The 12509-nt window shown below is 43.1% G+C and overlaps 1 protein-coding gene across 1 annotated transcript in view; it reads left to right on the top strand.

Moving 5' to 3' along the window:
- The first annotated feature begins 723 nt into the window (after positions 1-723).
- Positions 724-12509, top strand: part of LOC122942419 (killer cell lectin-like receptor subfamily B member 1C) — a 56766-nt gene continuing 44980 nt past the window's right edge. Inside the window, exon 1 of the mRNA XM_044300032.1 lies at positions 724-825. Within this exon, the coding sequence (XP_044155967.1) occupies positions 813-825 (13 nt within the window). The 5' untranslated portion in view covers positions 724-812. The remainder of the gene's footprint in view (positions 826-12509) is intronic.

Here is a 12509-nt window from a genome sequence, read left to right as displayed (position 1 = left end):
GCAAGTGTGAAAGAGCCCTTAATAGAAGTCTATCTGCAATCATAACAGATCTGTCTGGTTCCCGTTATGCAAGACGGAAACCAAAGTCCTGTCGACAGGACTTTTTTTCTCCGTTCTGCATAAGGGAAATGGGACGGATCAGTTATGATTCCCATAAGACTTCCATGCCTTCTAAAGGCTTCCGTTTTGCATTCCGTCATAATACAACTCTATGGGCAGCAGAACGGATCCGTCCTTCCGCCTTATGGATTCCGTTATTTTCCATTATAACGGAAAGCCAAAACTGAATCCAGAAAGCAGATGTGAACCCACCCTAACTTGGCTTTGGCTTGTACATTGCAAGTACGTATTCTCTATACAAACTGCATCATTAGAGACCACTGACTGCCGACTGCTCCTGGACTTGCCATTACTTTAGGTCAGAAGTCCACGCGTGTCCCAATAATTAGAGATAATTGGAGAAATAACGCCACATTGTCTATTGGTTTTTGTTCTCATCTGAGGTTAATCAGGATCTATAGAAGCTGGTGAGGGGCACACAAGGAGGGGGCACTTACTTCTCCCCATGACTGTATATGGAGGCAAAGAGATCAGAAGTGGAAACAACTTGTGGTCTCCTCTGTGTACTGACTGTGATACTGACCACCGTGTTGGTTGGACGGATGTGGGTGACAAAATGTTCTTCACCAGACACAGGAAAGGTCGTCATCCTGAGAGATGACCATCACACATCACACATCTTATACTGATGTGTCTGTAAGACCTGACACCATTCTACAGCATCTTAAGAATCCCCGTGAGCGGCTATAGACATGAAGACTCCCGGTAAGACACATCTCTGTAATGATTTCATCGATATTGTAAAGTGTGTCTTGTTAATCCGAGCGCCCAGGAGATGACTGAGAATGGGGAGAAGCTGTATTTCATTATAAACCCTCCATACACTGTAACGAGCCCAGCAGATGTGTGAGCAGGACACGGGCAGAAGAAGGATTCCATTCACTGACAGCAGCAGAGATCTAGAAAACTGCAAGGAATTTATACACAAGTGTATTATAAATGTCCAGTGCCTTTCATCAGACAGTGACTAAGGCTTATTCACATAACACAGGACGAGCTCTTTAAGCAAAGCTGCAGCTTGATTCAGGCCTCAGCTTTAATAGAGCGCCCAAAGAAATCCATGGGGTCTTTACTGCCCCTCATTGTCCCTCCACGAGGTTTGGGGTCATACAGAATCAGACAGGAAATAACAGTGACACGCTCCACCTAACGCCATATGTGCAGAAGGACGTGCTAGGGGAGAATATCACTGTACGTATACAGCACTTATTGGGCCTCCCTGTGCCGTCTATCACTGCCTATATAGTCAGCGCATTTCTAATTCATCAGCCTTGCACTATTTGTTCACTACATTATTTTTCATTTTCACGTATTTTTCAGATTATTTTTACTTTTACAATTTAGAAAAATAAAATCTTGCTCTCCGTAAACCATCAACGAGCTGCTGTTTGCTGATCTAATTACAGATATATTCTAATACCGACGGAACCAAGGGAGGATTAAGCGGTTACTGGGCCGTGCCTGGGAAAAACATCTCTGTCCTAAGATAAAAATATCCCTTTGAGACACAACAATTTTTATTTTTTATTTTTTCCCCCCTGCCTTTTTAGTTTTCAGTTCACATAGCCGTCTGAGGGCAGTTTTTTTGTTGGACAACTTGTATTTTTAATGGCACTGCTTAATTTACAATATCTTGTACTGAGAAATGGGAAAACTATTTTATTGTTAAATAAAAAAATTGCCAAGGTTTTGGGGTTTTGCAATTACAGCATCCGCTCTATGGTAAACAAATTACATAATTATTCTGCGAGTCAGTGTGATTTTGCCAATACCAGAATTATATATGACTATGATTGTCTTATTCCACTTGGGGGGGGGCAAGGTGACCAAAAGACAGCAAATTAGCCGTTGAAATTTTTTTTCTATTGCAGCATTCATTGCACACAAAAAAATATTTTATTAGTTCAGACATTTTTTATATGCGGCAATGTCCTTTTTAGTTCCCCAAAGGACACTTCTAATCGCTTGTACACTATTGCAGTCTATGGTATTTTTAAAAGCTGCTTCACGCATGGCTTTGCAGACACCCCACTATGACAGCGCAGGGAGCCTTTTGCAAGGTTTCTAGCCGCCACTCACCGAATATGGAGGAGGCTGAGCTCGTAATGCCCGCTCCACACACTTACACAGCACTAATGACGTACAGTTATGTTGTGGTGCGTGTAAGAGATATAAAGGAAATAATATAAGAGCAGATTATAGACACAACAAACAATAAATTGCCACTTAACCCCTTAAGAACCCTGCAATTTTGGACCTTAAGGACCAGGCCATTTTTTGCATATCTGACATGTGTCATTTTAGGTGGTGATAACTTTAAAACGCTTTTAATTATCCAGGCCATTCTGAGATTGTTTTCTTGTCACATATTGTACTTCATGACAGTGATAAAATTGAGTCAAAATATTTCATTTTTATTTATAAAAAATACTAAATTTACCAAAAATGTCTCGACTTTTAGAAAAGATAGTAATACCTCCAAAAATAGTTATTACTTTACATTCCTTATATGTCTACTTTATGTTTTGATCATTTTAAAATAACATTTAATATTTTTTGGGACATTAAAAGGCTTAGAAGTTTAGAAGCAAATCTTAAAACTTTTAAGAAAATTTCCAAAACCCACTTTTTAGGACCAGTTCAGGTCTGAAATTACTTTGTGAGGCTTACATTATAGAAACCACCCAAAAATTACCCAATTTTAGAAACTACACCCCTTAGGCCCCTTTCACACGGGCGAGTATTCCGCACGGGCGCAATGCGTGAGGTGAACGCATTGCACCCGCACTGAATCCGGACTCATTCATTTCTATGGGGCTGTGCACATGAGCTGTGATTTGCACTCGCGCTGAAAAATCGTGCATTTTACCGCAACGCACCCGCATCTTATTGGGCCCTCACACGCCACGCTCGTGTGAAAGAGGCCTTAAGGTATTGTATTCAAAACTGATTTTACAAACTTTGTTAACTCTTTAGGTGTTCCACAAGAATTAAATGGAATCTGTCACCTGGTTTGATCATATTAAGCTGTCACCATTGCCATGTTTAAAGGGAACCTGTCATGTGGATATTTGATTATAGTCTAACTAATTATATACAATCATTAACTACTAAAAAGTGCCGTAGATGTATTCACTTACTGGTGTGACAGATGGTTACCTCATAATATACACAAAAAGATGCCACATGCTGCATGCTAATGAGCTGATTTGAGTCCAGCGTGATGTCATTGAGTCCAGCGTCTATTTAATTCAGAGCTATAGCCACTCCCCTGCCCACCTGCTGCTGATTAATATGGAAAATAACTGTCACTCAGCAGCAGGTGGGCGGGGAGAGTCAGGAGCTCATAAATATTCATGACTCATCGTTATCAGCTGGAGCTTTTCAATACAAGATGTTGGCAGATTGACTGAGTCAATTAAAGAAAGTGACCCAGCATTTTTCTAAGAGAATCAGTCACTTATATATGTTGCCCTTAGTTAGGACACCATAAAACTGGTGACAGGTTCCCTTTAATAAAATACCTTATTTCCTGCAGTGGTTTTCTTTCTTCTTTTCATGCTTTCATTTTGCTAAAAAAGAGATTTTTGTATTATGCAAATAAACCCTGAAGGTGCCCAGAGGGGCATTATTCATCACCCTCTGAGCCCAGTAACGCCCCCCTGCAGTTCCTAGACCGCCTTAATTTACAGCCCAAGCACGATCTTCTCGTTATGCAGTATCTTCCCACAGCCTAGTTTAACTGCGCCGCCCCCTCTGCTACGTCAACTAATTAATTCAAGCCACACACCTGGAATCTTTAATTAGTCCGAATGAAATCTCGCGAAGGCGCAGTACCGCCTACTGCCTGTGCCTGTCCGATCCAATAGCTACTGAGGGCAACAGCGATAAGAAGACGTCACTGGGCTCGGTGCATGCTCAGTGACACTATTGAGGCTGTTGCCCTCAGGAGTGATTGGATCGCACAGGCAGTAGGTGGTACTGCGCCTGCGCGAGATTTCAGACGGACATTTGAAGACCCCCTGATGCACCCCTAGAGTAGAAACTCCCCAAAATTACCCCATTTTGGAAACTACGGGATGAGGTGGCAGTTTCGTTAGTACTATTTAAGGGTACATATGATTTTTGGTTGCTCTATATTATACTTTTTGTGAGGCAATGTAACAAAAAATTGATGTTTTGGCAACGTTTTTTTTTTTGTCATTTACAATGTTCATCTGACAGTTTAGATCATGTGGTATTTTTATAGAGCAGGTTGTTACGGACGTGACAATACCAAATATGAAATAATAAAGCATGATTTTTTTGTGTCCCCATATTCTGAGAGCCATATTTATTTATTTTTTGGGGGCGATTTGTCTTATCTAGGGTCTCAATTCTTGCGGGATGCAATGACTGTTTGATTGGTACAATTTTGGGATGCTTATGACTTTTTGATCGATTGGTATTACACTTTTTGTGATGTAAGGTGACAAAAAATTGCTTTTTTGACACACTTTTTATTTTAAAAAAATCCTGATGTTCACCTGAGGGGTTAGATCGTGTATTATTTTTATACAGAAGGTTCTGTTCTTACGGACACAGCGATACCTAATATGTATCCCTTTTTTTATTTATTTAAGTTTTGCACAATAACAGCATTTTTAAAACAAAAAAATCATGTTTTAGTGTCTCCATATTCTGAGAGCCATAGTTTGTATTACTTTTTTGGCGATTGTCTTAGGTAGGGAAAAATCTTTGTGGGATTAGATGACGATTTGATTGGCACTATTTTGGGGTGCATATGACTTTTTGATCGCTTGCTATTATACTTTTTGTGATGTAAGGGGACAAAAAATTGCTTTTTACGGTGTTCACCTGAGGGGTTAGGTCATGTGGTATTTTTATAGAGCAAGTAGTTACGGATGTGGCGATACATAATATGTCTACTTTTATTTTTTATTTTTACATTTAACACAATAAAAGCATTTTTGAAACAAAAAAAACTCATGTTTTAAAGTCTCCATAGTCTGAGAGTCATTTAAAAAATAAAATTGGGGCACTTGTCTTAGGTAGGGGCTTGTTTTTTGTGGGATGAGGTGACGGTTAGATTGGTACTACTTTGGGGCATATGCCTCTTTGATCGCTTGGTGTTGCTGCTGATCGCAGCACCGCACTTGCGGGGTAGGAAGGACCGCAGGATGAGAATGCTCGTCCTGGCGCACAAAGTACCGGTCATTTGGGATGAGCATTCTCGTCCTGGGTCCTAAAGGGGTTAAGATAAATTCAGATCCGTCAACAGCAATCTGATGGTTTTTAAGGTAGAAAAAAGAAAAGGAAGTCTATGCAATATTTTCTATTATAAGGTCAGACCAGATGTAGGTTGTAAGAAGGTTTCTCTAAATAAACTAAAACTAAACTCTAAATAATTGTAATCAAGGGCAGGCACACTACATTTGGAGGCACCCCAGAGAAAGCTGATTTATACCATTCATGTATTTGTCAATACACAATTGCTATAAATATAACTATAAACGATACACAAATGAATTGCGGACAAGAAAAGGCATTTTCTATGAGAGTGCCGGCCATGTGTGTTCTGTGTTTTTTGCAAAACCGCAATTTGAGGACTGCAAAACACTTGCGGAAGTGTGAATGTAGCCTAAGTATGCAAATGTCTTGTATTATTTCACTGACTGTACGAGACAACCAACAGTTCCTATGATTATTTAGTATCAATTTTGGACCAAACAGCTTATTTGTAGGCACAATTCACTGAACTTTCATCATATATCAGAGCGCTGTTTGTTTGATGATACTAAACGTGATCACAAGTAGTTACTGTCCTTTTTCATTCATTAGCTCTGTAGGTAGTTGCTATCATTACTTTATATTTATTTATATCAATTTGTATATAGCAACATATTGCGCTGGTGGTCATACTGAGCAGTCTTTACTCACTGTTTGAAGATCGTGCACTAACAGTTTCTGTAACCTTTCATGTGCCGGTGAGAGGCGCTCACTTCCAGTACGGCGATTCACGTCACCTCCAACACGAGTAGTCGGCTGTACTATATCAATTGAGTCCCGGCGTCCCACGTGCTGGCCAGGTCTCAGCGTTCCACGTGGAGCGGCGTATTGAGCTTTCAGGAAGATTATCACATGTGAAGAGCTTCACCTTTCTTTTTCCAAAAGGATAATTTCCAATCCTTACATTTAGTGGGTTCTCTTTAGTGAGTTCTGGATTCCATGGTTCCCTTTCGTCCTAACCAGCAGCACAAGTGGGGTATTTGCCCCTGTGAAGCTGGTCAGGACAGGCGGAATTTATAATGAACAAAAATTTCTGCCTAAGTATCCTAATTAGTAATTAACTAATTAAGCCCCTACCCCATATATCCCGGCCCCAACTGGACGGGGTTGCTTTTTTATTGTCCTGTGGACTCCAGGACAGGCTAGACTCCTTACTGGAGTCTCCCATAATTAGCCATAGAGTTATAAGATGGTTATTATAATCTTTAATTCTGCCCTTTGTTTTTTCTAGGTATCCTGAGCCTGCCCTCTCCTACCTCGGTGGGAGCGTGCCTCCGGTGGATCACTTTGGAGCCCATCTGTATTCAGTCATATCAGATGCAGGGGGGAGATGGATGCTGTTTGCACTACCCCTGCCTCTCACCTCGTGTGCTTCGCTCCTCCGGCGTCTCGCGAGTACCGGAAGTGCGTCATTGACGTCACTTCCGGTCCGCAGCTCCGACCTCCAGCGCTGTGTTCAGCGCTTCTCTGTATAAAAAATACCCTTAAGTTCGTGCCCTCAGTTTTGCTGGGGCACCCAATGGGGGGAATTAGGGAGGTTATGTTATTTTTATTAAAATTGTACCCTTTAACTTGGAAATCCACCCCCTGGGTGGGGGAGTGATTATAAACCCCTCCCCCTTGTGCTATTTAAGGCACCTGTGTGAGGCAGGTCAATGTTGCTCTCAGTTTTCTGAGCTCAACTGACTTCTGCTGTTGATTACTCCTGCGCTCAGGAAGTTTTCCTTGAAGTCACCTTGCTTTCTTCTAAGATGGCATCGCCACCTCACGGTAAGGTACTGCTCTCCTTTTTTTGTATCATTTTGGGTCCAAATTCTTATTCTGTTGTCTGTGTCTTAGGCAAATCTACCCAGAAGCAGAAACATCTCGCCTGCTCCAGCTGCAGCACCCCATTGCCGGATTCGTACGAATTCCACCGATGCCCAGGCTGCCGTCCCAGACCAGCGGACCCAGAACCAACGGTGGTGGATATGTTTTCATGGATGAAACAGTTCATGGATACCTCCATTGCCGAGATTAAGGGAGCAGTCTCTAACAAGAGGCCCAGACAGGCTTCTCCTGGTCCTGTTCCCATGTCTGAAGACGTCGTCTCCATTGAGGACAATTCTTCCTCTGAGGAAGAGAGTTCGGCCTTCCTCTTTCCGGCCGAAAAAACTCAAAGACTGTTACGCTCCATCAGGTCGAGGGACCATGATGTTGAGCAAGGGGAAGCTCCACAGTCCACCTCTAGGGGGCCAAGGGCCTTTAAAGTGGACGAGTCTTTAAAGAAATTAATGGCAACCGAGTGGAAACACCCGGAGAAGGGTCCAGTGTTAACAAAGAGGTTTAAACTAATGTTCCCTCTACAGGATGCTGATTCCTTAGTTTGGGTTCCACCTCCAAAGGTTGACAACAATTAAAATTAGCGGCCAAGTCTATGGCGCTTTCCTCAACCAGTAGGCGCCCACTCTGGTTAAAACCATGGGCGGCGGACAACACGTCCAAGTTTAACCTTTGCTCCCTTCCCTATGAACCAGGTAGATTGTTTGGTTCTGAATTAGATTCTCTCATGGAGAACTTAGCGGACAAGAAAGGTAAATCCCTCCCCCAGCAATCCTTTCGGGGTCGAGGAAGAGGTAGAGGAGGAGGAAGATTTCAGGGGAGAGATAGAACCCAGAGGCGTTCTGAAAGTAGTAAGAGAGGTAGGGGTCCCGGTCGTGGAAACCACAGGGCTGATCTATGACTCTCCACAGCCCGTCAATCCCCCTCCCCCCGGTGTCCCAGAGGAAGGACCAGTTTTCAGTTCTCCAGTCGGTGGACGTTTGAGTCTATTCAAAAGTTTTTGGATGCAAAAAATTCCAGACCCTTGGGTGCTACAGTTGATAGCGTCAGGGTACACAATAGATTTAATTTCCCTTCCTCGGGACAAGTTCGTCCTAACAAGGACTTTAGCACCCGACAAACAATTAATCCTGGAAGACTCGGTTCTCCAGTATATACAGAAAGGAGCATTAGAGGAGATTCCTCCTTGCGAATGGCGGCGGGGGGTTTATTCCCCCATCTTTCTGGTACCAAAACCATCAGGAGACTGGCGGATGATCATCGATTTACGTTACTTAAATCGCTTCATCAGGAAGAAGCGTTTCCGGATGGAAACCATTCGCTCTGTATTAAACATCCTGAACCCAGGAGATATGATGGTAACTATAGACCTGAAGGATGCTTACCTTCATGTTCCCATCTGCCCAGCACACAGGAAATATCTCAGAGTTGCTGTGGCCTTGCAAGGGGTAGTGAAGCACTACCAGTTTTCTGTATTGCCCTTCGGCATATCCTCAGCTCCGCACACCTTCACAAAGGGAGTGGCTCCTGTGGTCGCCCATTTAAGACTTCTTGGGCTAGAGGTCGTACCGTACTTGGACGATTGGCTTTTAAAAGCCGCAAACGCAGACGTCCTGCAGAGTCAGCTTCAACAAGCTCTCCAGATTCTCCAGGGTCTGGGTTGGTTGATAAATTGGGACAAGTCGCACTTAGTCCCGTCAACCACGAGAACGTTCTTGGGGTTTGTGATCGATTCACAACTGATGACCCTATACCTGTCCCCACAGAGGAGGGACAGAGTAATAAAAGCCGCACAGTCTCTTATACTGCCCAGACGAGTCTCCATAAGGTTTCTTATGAGGATGTTAGGCCACATGTCAGCATCTGCAGAGGCAGTTCCTTGGGCCTTACGGCACTTACGCCCTCTTCAGGAGGAGATCTTAGCAGCTTGGAGTCGCAAGCCCAAAGACCTAGACAGAATGCACTCCCTGTCGGTAGAAGTCCGTTCTTCGCTCAAGTGGTGGAAGAACCTAAAGGATGGGAGGTCTCTGATCCAACCTCGTTTGGTCACATTGACCACGGACGCTTCTCTGCTGGGCTGGGGGGCCCATCTGGAGGACAACCCAGTACGAGGTACTTGGAATTTCCAGGAGAAAATCCTCTCATCCAACTGGAGAGAGCTGAGAGCGGTCAAACTAGCCCTCCTTCATTTTGCTCCTCTCATCCGCGGTCAGGCGGTGAGAGTCCGGACAGACAACACTACTGTGGTCGCTTACCTAAACAGACAGGGAGGGACGAAATCCCTAACCCTCCTGAGGGAAGGGGGGTCTATTCTCTCTTGGGCAGAGATCAACCTATCCCACCTAATGGCAGTCCATATCAAAGGGGATCTCAATGTAGTGGCAGATCGCTTGAGTCGGGGTCTACCGTTTCCAGGGGAATGGTCCCTGAACAAGAGTATATTCTCTATGATTGTCCAGCGGTGGGGCACCCCGGAAATCGACCTGATGGCTACCCGATTGAACGCCAAGGTGAGCAGATTCTGTTCCCTGTACAGGGAGGACAACCCGGTAGCGATAGACGCTCTGTCCATAACGTGGAGGTTCAGGCTGGCATACATTTTCCCTCCAATTTCCATGATACTGAGGGTATTGATGAAGATCAAGCAAGACCAGACCTCAGTGATTGCCATCATGCCATTCTGGCCAAAGAGGTCTTGGTTCACCCAGCTCATGAAGATGAGTCAGGGCAATTATTGGAGACTTCCCCTAATACATGACCTTGTGTATCAGGACACAGGTCCCTGTCTAGATCTGAGGAGGCTCAATCTGACAGCCTGTAGATTGACAGGTCCCTTCTAGAAGCTAGAGGGTTATCTGTGGAGGTCCTGAGAACAATTTCTCACTCCAGAGCGGAATCTACAAGCAATAAGTATTCTAGAATCTACAGAATATTCCTGCAATGGTGTAATAACAGAGAGGTAGTTGCCTCAGACCCTCCTCTCTCTGCTATTCTACAATTCCTCCAGGATGGTCTAGACAAGGGTCTAAGCCCATCTACACTCAGAGCTCACGTCTCTGCCTTATCGGCATGCCTTAGCAGACCGATTTCTCAGGACCCCCTAATCAAGAGGTTCCTGAAGGGAGCCGAGAGGCTTAAACCCAGAATCCTGAGACCAATCCCACAGTGGGACTTAACGGTGGTTCTAAAAGGGTTATGTGTCCCCCCCATTGAGCCTTTGAATGAGGTGGACTTGAGGTTCCTATCCCTAAAGATCACATTCTTACTAGCTATCACATCAGCTAAGAGAGTTGGGGAACTTCAGGCTCTGGGGGCTTCTGAGCCCTATTTAAAGATCCTTCAGGACAAGGTCCTGTTAAGGTTTTTGCCAACCTTTTTACCAAAGGTTCCTACTTTTTCTAACATCAATCAGACGATAAGGTCTGCCCACTTTTTCACCGGCTGCGGCTTCTCCCGAGGAGGAAAGGCTCCGTACATTGGACATCTCAAGAGGTCTTAGAATATATTTGGACAGAACAAGCGAATTTAGAAGATCGGAAAACCTCCTTCTGACCTATGCAGGGAAGAACAGGGGTCTGAAGGCCTCCAAACCCACTCTGAGCAGGTGGATTAAAGAAGCAATCCGTCTGGCCTTTCTGGCCCAAGATTTGACGCCTCCTTCCTTTGTCTCCGCCCATTCTACCAGGGCTGTATCCACCTCTTATGCTGAAAAGAAACTGATTTGTGCAGCCGCTTCTTGGAGTTCTCTGAACACCTTCATCTCACATTATCGTCTAGAGGCTAGACAGGCGGAGGGAACGGCCTTTGGACAATCCATTTTAAGTGCCGCCCTCTCCTAAGAGGGAGTAGGGAGCCCTCCCAATTTGGGTGAGGTTTCTTGCTACTTCCCCACTTGTGCTGCTGGTTAGGACGAAAGGGAAGCGTCAATTTTGACGTAAATTTGTTTTCCCTTAGTCCTAACAGCAGCACACAAATTTCCCTCCCCTTGTATGATTTATTGTCATTTACTTGTTATAAAGCAACCCCGTCCAGTTGGGGACGGGATATATGGGGTAGGGGCTTAATTAGTTAATTACTAATTAGGATACTTAGGCAGAAATTTTTGCTCATTACAAATTCCGCCTGTCCTGACCAGCTTCACAGGGGCAAATACCCCACTTGTGCTGCTGTTTGGACTAAGGGAAAACAAATTTACGTCAAAATTGACGCATCTTTCACACCAGACTTATTTCAGAGTTCTACTGACTCCTTCCTCAATGGCCAAGATAACATTGGGATCCTTCCCACTTTACAGTCCCATAAAAAAAAACCTACTGGATTTCTCTTTTCCTAAACAATATAATACCCACACTTTTGTACTGGAATCTTTCCTTATTTATCATCACAATGCTCTTTCCTCGATTGTTATTCATGTCCTGACAGTTATCATTCAAAAAACTTTTTCAAATGTGTGCATAAAGTAAATTGCGATTCAAATGCGTTTTTTAACCCTTTCATGACCAAAGGTCATTGATGCCCCAGTGTCCAGGTCAAAATGTACAAATCTGACATGCGTCACTTTATGTGGTAATAGCTTTGAAACACTTTTACTTATCCAAGCCATTCTGAAATTGTTTTCTCGTGACACATTGTACTTCATGACAGTCATAAATTTGAGTCAATATATATCACCTTTATTTATCAAAAAATCTCAAATTTACCAAAAAATTGTAAAAATTTGCAATTTTCTAAATTTCAATTTCTCTGCTTCTAAAACAGAAAGTGGTACCTCATAAAATATTTATTACATAAAATTCCCCATAAAATTAGGACGTTACAAGGCTTAGAAGTTTAGAAGCAATTCTTAAAATTTTTAAGAAAATTTCCAAAACCCACTTTTTAAGGACCAGTTCAGGTCTGAAGTCACTTTGTGGGGCTTACATAGTGGAAACCCCCCATAAATGACCCCATTGTAGAAACTACACCCCTCAAGTTAATATATATCACCTTTATTTATGAAAAAATCTCAAATTTACCAAAAAATTGTAAAAATTTGCAATTTTCTAAATTTCAATTTCTCTGCTTCTAAAACAGAAAGTGGTACCTCATAAAATATTTATTACATAAAATTCCCCATAAAATTAGGACGTTACAAGGCTTAGAAGTTTAGAAGCAATTCTTAAAATTTTTAAGAAAATTTCCAAAACCCACTTTTTAAGGACCAGTTCAGGTCTGAAGTCACTTTGTGGGGCTTACATAGTGGAAACCCCCCATAAATGACCCCATTGTAGAAACTACAC

Source organism: Bufo gargarizans, chromosome 6 (assembly GCF_014858855.1).
Source record: "Bufo gargarizans isolate SCDJY-AF-19 chromosome 6, ASM1485885v1, whole genome shotgun sequence".
Taxonomy (NCBI): Eukaryota; Metazoa; Chordata; class Amphibia; order Anura; family Bufonidae; genus Bufo; species Bufo gargarizans.
The sequence above is the reverse complement of the archived record's forward strand: the minus strand, read 5'-3'. Positions and strand labels throughout refer to the sequence as shown.